This window comes from Cicer arietinum, chromosome 5, assembly GCF_000331145.2.
Source record: "Cicer arietinum cultivar CDC Frontier isolate Library 1 chromosome 5, Cicar.CDCFrontier_v2.0, whole genome shotgun sequence".
NCBI lineage: Eukaryota > Viridiplantae > Streptophyta > Magnoliopsida > Fabales > Fabaceae > Cicer > Cicer arietinum.
In genome coordinates this window covers 71,647,169-71,658,901 of record NC_021164.2, presented here as the reverse complement: position 1 = coordinate 71,658,901, position 11,733 = coordinate 71,647,169, and the positions used below count along the sequence as shown (strand labels likewise).

Below are 11,733 nucleotides of genomic sequence, written 5' to 3'. Positions count from 1 at the left end.
TTCTACACTTTTTTACTTCCATTGCTTTTTTACTTTTAATATGATCATATCTTTCGCTGTATTTATTGGATTTTCGCCGAATTTTTTGCAGTGTTACTATTTATGGTTGGGAATCAATGATACCGCTTGGTTTTTTGGCTGCAACTGGGTATGTTGTTGGTTGTAAGTCTCCTTTTATTCTTCTCAAAGCTTGCTAAGTTTATATTTTTGGTAGCAACAAGAGTAGCATAAACTTTGATGTACTCATTAAATAGAATCAATGATCATAAACAGAACCTTTATACTCAATAAACAACCAACCTTAGTTTTGTTAATTGAATTTGACAAGATGGAGAGATTATATTTTGAACTATAAGGTAAATTTGGAAGCTGAAGAAAAATTCCATAAGTATCTTTGAAAGTAACTTTGTTCAGTTTAAACGGAAGTTCTCAAAAATCTATATGCTTTATTGTAGACACTAGTCTTGGTTTAGGGAAACTGCAACAAAAGTATGTGTTTTTATTCCATCTTTGATGCAGCAATGCAGCATCAGCTAGTCTTGATAGGTGTTGTATTACACGTTATGTTCCGAGTTTGGCAAATACTATCAAACACGATTTCTACATTATTACGTCCAAGCAAATAATCATAGAAATAGAATTTTCATCAGTTTAATGTAGTAGTGTTGGAAATAATTTGACAATTGAAGATTGTGACAGGACAAAAATTTAAGAACTGTCTAAAATCTCAACATTTCTCTTTTTTTTTTATCATTTCACATTGCTCCTTTTAGGGTGCGAGTAGCGAACGAGCTTGGCGCAGGCAATGCGAAAGCGGCAAAATTTGCGACAATGGTTTCAGTGGTAAATACTGTATTGGTGGGATTGATCTTTTGGTTGGTAATTGTGGCCTTTAATGAGAAGCTTGCTTTGATCTTTACATCAAGTTCATCTGTAATCCAAATGGTCAATGAATTAGCATTCTTGTTAGCTTTTACCATTCTTCTTAATTGCATTCAACCAGTTCTTTCAGGTAAAGTATCTAATAGTTTACTTATATGCATTCAACTCAAATGTCAATTTTCTGAAAAATATTACAATTTCCGACACTGTCCTTTTTTATCGGTGTCAGTTGGTTTTCAGGTGTAGCAGTCGGATCTGGTCGGCAAGCAGTGGTTGCTTACATAAACATTGGAAGTTACTATTTCGTCGGAATACCTCTCGGGATTCTTCTAGGCTGGCTACTACCTTCAGGCATTGTTGTAAGTGCAGTCACAACTCACAATCTAAATGCTCGTATAGATTTTTATTTTACAGATGTATTCAATCATATCTTACCACATAAATATTTTGTAAACATAATTATAAATGCAGATAATGTTCTGATTTATTAATTAAACATATTAGGGCATGTGGACCGGAATGATGAGCGGAACGGTGGTTCAAACGTTGATCTTGGCCATTATTACATTGAGATATGATTGGGAAAGAGAGGTGAGTTTTTGTTTTTGCTTGTCTGGTTGGTGATAATTGATAACCGGACTTGTAACAATGATGTGCTTGTTATCTTGTTTGTAGATACGGAAAGTGCAGATTCTTGTTAAGGTGGATGCAACGTCCAACCAATAACGAACATGAATTCATGTTGTATTGTATCAACTGAATGATAAAACTTTGCTATTTAAGATAGTTTTGTTTTTTGATTTATCAAAACATTTTATTTGTAAAAACAGAAACTGGATGTATATTCAATTGCCTAATAAAGCTTATTCTTGAAGAATATTGGACCGTGATGAATTATTTTGGCCTCAGTTTTTAATCCTAGTGTATATTTGTTGTATTGTACAATACCCCAAGAAGTTAAGAACAGAGCTGACTGAAGGGATGAATTTGTACACTTTTTTTTGTTAATAAAAAAAAAAGAGTTTGTAAACTGAAATCAAGTATTGATATGAAATTAGTAAGGTTATAGTCTTGGGAAATGGGTGTTTATAAATTACTTTCTTTGTCTCATTAGTATTTAACATTTTACGTATATTAAGAAAAAATATTAAATAAAAAGAAGAATAATAATTTTATTAATTTGTCCTTATCTCTATTGATGTATTATTATTACAATAAATGTAAAATTGACAAAAGAAATTTGAGAGTTGTATAAATTATATTAATTAGAGGATATAATTGAAAAAATAATAATAAACGCCGTATTGGAAATAAAAAATGACGATATTTTTTGGACTAATATTTTTTACAAATGCGAAAATTATTTTGAGACAGAGAGTACCTTTAATCTTGATTTCTAAATAATATGATATTTTTTTGGTATATCAGAAATGCACTTCTCTAGATGAAGGAAAAATTGAATTGATTATCGACTTTTAATTTTAATGATTAATTTAAATAAAATATATTTTGTGATATTTTAAGTTACACGAAAATAACATATTAGTTTTTTTTTTTTTTTTTATGTCAAATTTGTCTTTAATGTTTGTAAATATTTACATTGACGATTCAAATTTAAAACCGAGTAAAAACAAAATCTGAAAGTCTCTCAATTTTTCAATAAACTCGTATAATTTTGAAGTGGTTTTGATTGCAATAATCATAAGAACAAAAACCCTCAATCAACTTTAAAAAAATAATTAAACCACAAAAAATTCAACTGAAATACATATTAATACATATTAAAACGTAAAATTTTCTTAATCCAAATCATGAAAATTTATTATTTTGTTCTTTATATGATTGATAACAAAACTCATAGTAAAATCTAAAAAATCTCTAGTTAAAAATGATTGAAATGAGATTAGACTAAAAATTGTTCAACATTGTAACATTTGCAAACATAAAAGTCTAGTTTGATAAAAAAAAAAAGTTAAAGAACAAATTTGATATTTTTGTGTAATTTAAATGACTAAATTATGTATTTTGCCACTAATTTATCATTATATAATTTTGTGGACCAAATTTTCTTTTCATTATAATTTCAAAAATTAAAGTTTCAGTTCACTTTAGTCGCAATAATCTAGAATAAGTGTATTAAAAACTCATACCAATCTAACCAATAATCGATGGGAGGACAAGTTCAAATGGCCTATTAGATCGGACAATCTAAATCTTTATGAACCTATTTGACTTGGTCAAACTTGATGACTTGACGTCTCTATCAAATCAGATCGATTTGGTGACAAATAGATTTAAATTAAGGTAAAATTATATCTATAATTTTTAAGTTTAACTCATTTCATGATTAGGTGTTTTAAGTTTATTTTATTTTGATTTAATTATTTAAGTTATATTATCTTTGCACCGTTGGTCCTTTATAATAGTAATATTAAGAAAATTTTCAAACTTAAAAAATTGAATTCATAATTTAATATATCTTAAATGTTAATGATGCAAATGAATGTAAATTAAAGGAGTGAATTGGAAAAAATAAACTTAAATGACTAAAATATTGCCTTTAATTAAATAAATGAATTGAAAAGCTACCAAATATTTGTTCTATGTATATCATTATAATTATAGAATACAGATCCATTTTTTAATTAAAAATATCAAAAAAATCACTTTTACATATTTTAAAAGATAAATACATTTAAAAAAATAATTGACTGATTTAAAAAGAAAAAAAATGACCAAAGCATTATACTTAAACTGTTAGTGTATCTTTTTTTTTCATAATTAAAAAATTAAAATAATAATTCTCTACTCACGACAAACTGGAGTGTTACTCGTTAATTTTTAATTTTTTTTAAGTATAATAAAAACACATAAATAGGAGAAAAAAAATGATAAAAAGGAAAAATTGAAAAATTTTAAAAAAAATTAAGAAGAAAAGGAAAAAAAAATTGCTATCAAATTTTAATAGCAATTTATTTAATACTTTAATTTTTTGTGTGACTTCACTAATATATTAATTTAATTACATTATTTTCTGAAGATGTATATTGGACGGATAAGTAAGTATGTATGAAACATTTTCCATGAAAAATTAGAAGAGGTTTGAAGGGTAGTTAGCGCAACCCTAAAAGCCGATTCGATTTGAAGCTGTGCACCTAACATATATATATTAATTGGTTTTGCACAATTTTGTACTTACATTCATTATAATTTGTAGAGTGTTCCTAAATCATGGGTAGCATGAATAGAGAGAGTGATGGTTACACTCTAATCGAATCGCTATTGCCAGAACAAGTATCGAAAGAGGAAGAACGACTTGGAAACAAGATTTGGATCGAAACGAAGAAACTATGGCTTATTGTGGGTCCCTCTATTTTCAGCCGCGTCGCTTCCTTCACCATGAACGTCGTTACTCAAGCCTTCGCTGGTCACCTTGGTGACGTCCAACTTGCCTCCATTTCCATTGCTAATGCTGTCATCGTTGGTTTTAATTTCGGCCTTCTTGTAAGATTTCATTATCACATCAAATTCCATTTCCACTTGCATATCTTATTTCAAGAAAAATGACTTTGATGTGTTTGTTTGTGATTGATATAGTTGGGGATGGCAAGTGCGTTGGAGACACTATGCGGACAAGCTTTTGGGGCAAAAAGATACAACATGTTAGGAATTTATCTACAGAGATCATGGATTGTTCTATTCCTATGTTGTTTTCTATTGTTACCATTTTACATTTTTGCCACTCCGATTTTAAAATTCCTAGGACAACCTGATGACGTGGCAGAGTGGAGTGGTATTGTCGCTATTTGGCTTATACCTTTGCACTTTAGTTTTGCATTTCAGTTTCCTTTACAGAGGTTTTTGCAATGCCAGCTCAAAACCTCTGTTATTGCTTGGGTTTCTTTGTTGGGTTTGGTGATTAACGTTGTCACTAGTTGGCTATTGATTTATGTTTGGGATTTTGGACTTATTGGTGCTGCTATTGCTTTGGATGTTTCTTGGTGGGTTTTGGTGTTTGGTATGCTTGGTTACACTGTTTGTGGTGGATGTCCTTTAACTTGGAATGGTTTTTCAATGGAAGCCTTTTCTGGACTTTGGGATTTCTTCAAACTCTCTTTTGCTTCTGGAGTCATGCTTTGGTATCATATCTCAACTTTATCTTTAATTAAATTATTCTCTCTATTTCACCAAAATCAACTGAGAGTTATTTCCCCTTAAAAGCTTAACGATGTATTTGTTTTTTTTGTCTTTAAAGTAATTAAAAAAAGTTGATATATTTAATTTAAATTTTGAATTTAATTTATACACGTTACTTTTAATAGTGGTGCAAATTTGAATTTGCTTTTGCATACTAATATATCAAATATTTTTACTATCTTTTAATATATATTTTATATTTTAAAAAATTAAAAAAACAATCAGATAAATAAAATATAATATAATTTTTTTAATAATTTATTAAAATATTTAATACATATCAAGTTATAGACTCTTTTAAATATTTAATATATATCAAATTATAGACTCTTTTAAATATTTAATATATATCAAATTATAGACTCAATTTTCCAAAATTCTCTCTTTGTTGACCCTCTTAAAACAAACACCATATTTTTTTCACCAAAATTAACAAAAAAAATAATGGTTAGCAATACTGTAGCACACTCGCCCACACTTTCTTCCTATTGAAACTTACATTGTTTCACATAATTAATTACGTGGGTGACACTTAAATTTAATTTGTATTCATATTAAAATTGAAGAGCGTTAGAAAGAGTTTAGCTAGTTTTTCTCTTTACTAAATAAGATAGTAACATCTTAACTTTAAACTTGTATGTCTTGAATTTAATAAGGCTGATAGGAATATATTGGTGTTTATTATTTATGGTTGGAATTTTTAATTAATATCTGATTTGTGCAGTTTGGAGAATTGGTACTACAGAATATTGCTACTTATGACTGGCCAATTGAAGAATGCCACTGTTGCTGTTGATGCCTTGTCGGTATGGTAAGTTTTTGGTGTAAAAACATTTTGATAAAAGAAAGAAAAGAAGATGAATTCATCATATATCTCGAAGGATGAACTTAAAAAAATAATATCAATTATAAATAAAATTAATATTATACTTAAAAAAATTGATTTTAGTGTTTTAAAATTTATAGATTTTTTTATATTATTTTTAAATAATTAATTATAAACCATGATTTTTTTTAAATTACTAAAAGAAGTTTATTAAAAAAAAAAACAGTTTTTAAACTATTTTTTAGATTTTTGTGTTTTAAAAAATCTGTAACAAATAAATGAAAACATTCAAAAGTAATTATATATTTTTTTTAAAATGATTATTTAAAAAAAAGACTATAACAAATGCACTTTAATTGGTTTTGCAGTATGACTATCAATGGGTGGGAAATGATGATTCCCCTTGCTTTCTTCGCTGGTACCGGGTATGATATCCATTTATTTAATTCATCAAATGGATTAATTAGAATGTTGTTTCATTAGAGTAACAATGTGTTTCATTTAGATATTGGTTTGAATTTTGTATCATACACATATATTGGAATATGGTTTCATTAGAGTAAAGAGTGTAGAGATCATATACTTCGAGGAGAGATGCACATCCATCTTACTTTTGTCTGCATTCAAAATTAAATGCTGCCCTACTAATTTATTGATTGGTCAAGAAGTTGGTGAAAATTCAAAGCATATCACCATCATTGTTTGTGTATTTAGTTTTGAAGTTAGCTGTATCAATCGCAACAATTGAAAGTTTGAAACTATAAGTGATGAATTCTTGAATGATTGTTGGGTCATCGATGTTGAATGATTGTTCAGTTGTAGAGTTAGGGTATATATAGTAGAAATTTTTTATTCTCTAATTTGTTTTTAAAATTTTAATGAGTAAATCTTACTAATTGGTTGTTAGAATTTGAGTCATAAATCTTTTAGTTAGAATTTTTTTAAAGTTTGTTTGCTGGTTAGAATTTGTAAAGTTAACTTTATATTTTAATGGTTAAATTACATATGTGGTTACTTAACTTAATTTCAGTTAACGTTTTAGTATTTTATTTTTTTTTTTCGATTTGGTCCTTTATTTTAATTTTAAGTGACAATTTGATATTTTATATTTTAAAATTTCAACAACGTTATCATTTTTTATACAAAAATTCAAAAAAAAATTCAATCAAAACTCATAAAATTAATTATATTCTTCAATATAATACAAATTTCATCAAATTCGTAAAGCAAATCTTCAAATAAACTTATATTTTCATACTTTATTTGATATTGTTAGGAATAAAGGACTAAATCTGGAGAAAAAAAAAAGATAAATGACTAAAACGTTAACTGAAATTAAGTTAAGAGACCACATATGTAATTTAGCCTATTTTAATATATATTAAAAAAAAAAATAAGAATAATATAGAAAGTAACTAAAATCTAATTAAGAATTTTTGTGTGGAGGATTGAAACTAAAACTATTCCAAACACTAACCTGAACCACTTATTTATCTCAAGTGATATTACAGCATTTAGATATGGTTACAAAAAAGGTTGAATGAATTAGTAATTTGCAGGGTAAGGGTGGCAAATGAACTAGGTGCAGGAAATGGGAAATCAGCAAAATTTGCAACACAAGTGTCAGTGGTACAATCAACAGTAATTGGATTGTTGTTCTGCATTCTGATAATAATATTCCATCGGCAGTTTGCATACATTTTCACCTCGAGCACTTCTGTGCTTCAAGAAGTGGATGGCATGTCAATCCTCTTAGCACTCACCATTCTTCTCAATAGTATTCAACCTATTTTGTCTGGTAATATTAGAGAATTCAAATGACATGTAATTAATTAAATTGATATAGAAGACTAGCTAATATAAAATAATATAATTTAATACAGGAGTGGCTGTTGGTTCGGGATGGCAAGTATTTGTGGCATACATTAATATAGGATGTTACTACCTAATTGGCCTCCCTCTTGGAATTCTAATGGGATGGGTGTTCAATACTGGTGTTAGTGTACGTATATGAATTAATTACCACTACTTTGTGATTTGAATTTTGAGTTATTTAATTTATATATGGGAATGATCGATGGTGACAGGGGATTTGGGGTGGGATGATACTCGGTGGCACAGCAACTCAAACAGTGATACTTATTATAGTAACACTACGATGTGATTGGGAAAAGGAGGTATATACTATATACTATATTATATACATTTTCAACATAAACTATATATATTCTTTATTAATTTTAATCCTTTCATATTGATGTATAATTTCTTTTTCTTGTGCAGGCGGAGAACGCTAGCTCACGTGTAAACAAGTGGTCTACCACTAACCCGGATGACCAATTGCAGATATCCAACTAATACTCCTTAAATTGCACATAATTTACTGTATGTATATATGTTCCATGTTTTTTCATTTCACTCTCTTCAAAATAAAGTTTATAAAAAGTCATCCTTCTTATTTTACAACTCTTTTATATTGATAGAAGTTAGGTCTAATATAAATATTTAGGTTTGGTTGTAGTTTCATCTTTTTTATTTTTATTTACTCATAAAAATAGTCTTTATATTTTAAAATATTTTAGTTTTGATCTTTTTTAATTTTTAAGACTAAAAATTAGTGATTCATATATTTGACTTAATTGCAGTTTTGGTGTCTTTATTTTATTTGAATTACGAAAATAGTCTACCAATTTTATTTCTCCCCAATGTTGATTTTTAAATAGAATTTGATTCAAAACTTGATGAAATATCATTTTTATGTGTGTTTATTTAAGTCGAATCATGTCTCAATTCAGTAACACGAGTTGCAATAAGAGCTTGATGTCATTATGTAAATAAAAAATGACTTGCGTAGTGCAACAATTGTACTGTGGCTTAAAAAAAGATACTTCATCAAATTTTAGATTCAAATTCTGTTTATGAACTAAAATTAAAAAAAAATTAAATGAGATGACTATTTTCATGATTCAGCTAAAATAAAGAGATCAAAATTACAATTAAACAATTTTAAATGACGTCATAATATAATGATTTGAATTAATCAACGATTATGATATTGCAAAAAAAACTTCTTAAAAATTTTATTTTTAGTTTCAAAAATAATTAATTTTTGTAATCTAATTAATGACATACAAATAATCAATATATTTAAATGACTTTAGATCATTAAAGTATATGATATCATTTAAAATATTTCACATCGGTATTTTACATAAAAAAAATTGAGAAAAACTAAAACTGTTTTTTTTTAAAAAAAAAATAAAGGAACAAATAATACAATTAAACAAAAAGTTTAATAAAATGTCACTATCTTATCAGTTTTGTTTTTGGACAAAGTTGTTTCGGTTAATCATGCTTGTTATGTTAATTTTGGTTAGATAAAATGATTATATAAACCATTCTTTAGTTGGATTAACACTAACCAAATTTATCCTATATTTGCAGGATCGTCAAAAATATAGGAATAGAAGAAGTGTAAGTGATGAAGCATGTGATTGTGTTTCGAAAAGGGAAGAAGATGAAGCTAGCGTGCGTGATTTTATTCGGTCATTCTATCTTTGAAAAAATATTTATTCCTAGTGAGCATTAGCTTGTTAATGGAAAAGTATTCATCATTATTTTTTATTAATAAAATATTAATTAATAAAACTAATTATGTCATAAAATACTTATTAATTATTGGTTTTTTTATCTGTAATTAATGGTTCATTTTAATATTTTCTCGTTTTTTGAATCAATAATTCTTCTTTGAATTTTGTGTGAAACATAAAAAATATTAGTGTGAAAATTTAAAAATTTGTTGAACTCACACATTAAAAAAAACTCTCATATATTAAAACCATATTTGAATTTGTTTATATCACTATATAAAAACTGTCAAATTTTTATTAAAAGTAATTAGATATATTTTCCAACTTTTTATTTTGCCCTCTTACACTTGCCTTACACAATTTAAAAGGTTAATATTTATGAGTTTAATAACCATACAACCTCCGTATAAAACTACATCCAATAAAATAAAAAACAATTATATATTTACATAAATTCACTTTAAAATATTTATTTAAAAATAATCACAAAATATTACATTTTGATTAAAAGTCAGTTTAAAAATTTACATTGACATCATATGTTCTTATTTTCTTATATATTTTTTGATTGTATAAAATATCTTTATATCAAATTTAGTTTTTTTTTTTTTTAAAATCTCATCCATATTTAGTCCCAAGTTTGTTATTTTAATAAAAAAAAGTTATCAATGTTTCCATCCCTGATTAAAGACCAAACTTCAGTATCATCATCTGTTTTTATCATATATAAAATGTGCGAGACTTTCAACAATTATAAAAGATAAATTGTGTGTTTTTTAAGGATCTTATTTATAACTGATTAATTTTATCTTATTAAATGACATATCACTTTGTAAGTATTTTCCATTTTATGATATTATTCATATTTTTTAGCTGCAAAACTGCTGACCAAAATTTTATACTGAAATAACTAAAATATTTTGATCTCAATAAATATTTTTATTAATTTATTCAATCTATCTTCAACATAACTACTTTTAAAAAAGAAATATATTTTTTTTAAATTTAGAAAACTTCTTAGCATAAGAAATGAGCCAGTGGCGTGGGAAACGTTTTTGATGGGCGGTATAAATAGCAAGGCCCGATAAAAGAGTTGCACAACAATATGCATGATCCATTTCCAATATATTAGGCCTGCTCTTCTTTTTGGTGGTTTTTCTTCCTTTTTGGACTTAAATAACATGTGAATATTAATCTGTCCTATTGATTTTGTCTCTTCACTTCTAAATTTATTATTGAAAATTAGAATTTGTTTGTATATTTTACATTATTGAAAATTAAAATTTAATAAAAAGTCCAAAAATTAAAGAAACATTTACCTAAATAAAAAAAATGGAAGAGACGAGTTTGTAAATTTATGTGTTTTTTTTTGGGTAAACAGGTTTGAAAAAATTTATGTTATACCCCCCACAGATGTATATTTTCATCTCTATATTTTACACAGTAATCATTTTACTTTTTATTTTTTAACAAAACAAAAAATAATTGTCTAACTCTCACCATCTTTAATTGTGTTTTGAAAAACTTAAGATTTAGACTTTTTAAAATACAAATGTGTGCTTTCAAAAATACAAATGTACTTTAAAATATTTAGAGTTAAATTTTTTTTTTGAATGTTTACGTGATATAATAAACTTAAACTTAAAGTTTTTGGTATGCACTATTTTAACCATATTTATATTTTAATATTTATTTTGTATTGAGATTTTGTTTTTGAGTTTTTGATTTTCTTTTGTTTCGTCAATAAAAAAATGGTTATATATTTTGAAAAAATTTGAAAATGAGTTTTTTAAAACACAAATGTGTAAATTTAAGTTTTTCAAAATATTAATGTATTTTGAAAAATTCAAACTTTAAATTCTTCGATGTAAATTAAGTTTTCTAGTAAACACTTTAACAATTTGTATTTTTTTTTAAATGAACGTATTAAAAAAAATTTCTAAAGTTTTGTGATTTTCAATTTTTTTTTTAAATCTACTAATTTTTAGTTTTTTTAAAAAAAAAGTTTCCATTAAGTATAAAATATAGATGATAATTTTTTTCACAAGTTTGTAAACTGAAATCAACTGCTCGTATTCGACTTTAATATGAACTAAATTAGGTCGTGATGATATTACACGCTTCCATTCTATTCAAATAAAACTTTAGGATGATTAATTTGTTAAACATTAATATAAATTATTTTTACATGTGTTAAATAAAGATGAAATTGTTTTCTATTTTGGATCGGCTATGTCA

The 11,733-nt window shown here is 26.1% G+C and overlaps 2 protein-coding genes across 2 annotated transcripts in view; both read left to right on the top strand.

The window, feature by feature from the left end:
- LOC101494285 (protein DETOXIFICATION 27-like) overlaps window positions 1–1,779 on the top strand; it is a 4,292-nt gene extending 2,513 nt beyond the window's left edge. Inside the window, exons 4-8 of the mRNA XM_004501621.4 lie at window positions 73–148; window positions 774–1,012; window positions 1,123–1,241; window positions 1,387–1,473; window positions 1,558–1,779. Of these exons, the coding sequence (XP_004501678.1) occupies window positions 73–148; window positions 774–1,012; window positions 1,123–1,241; window positions 1,387–1,473; window positions 1,558–1,608 (572 nt within the window). The 3' untranslated portion in view covers window positions 1,609–1,779. The remainder of the gene's footprint in view (window positions 1–72; window positions 149–773; window positions 1,013–1,122; window positions 1,242–1,386; window positions 1,474–1,557) is intronic.
- Window positions 1,780–3,923: 2,144 nt separating this feature from the next.
- On the top strand, window positions 3,924–9,602 carry LOC101494597 (protein DETOXIFICATION 27-like). Its single transcript, XM_004501622.4, has 9 exons — window positions 3,924–4,386; window positions 4,480–5,021; window positions 5,804–5,890; window positions 6,274–6,330; window positions 7,465–7,703; window positions 7,789–7,907; window positions 7,993–8,082; window positions 8,189–8,290; window positions 9,350–9,602. Exons 1-8 carry the CDS (start codon window positions 4,114–4,116, stop codon window positions 8,261–8,263), a joined length of 1,482 nt encoding a protein of 493 aa, XP_004501679.1. The 5' UTR covers window positions 3,924–4,113; the 3' UTR covers window positions 8,264–8,290; window positions 9,350–9,602.
- Window positions 9,603–11,733: the final 2,131 nt, after the last annotated feature.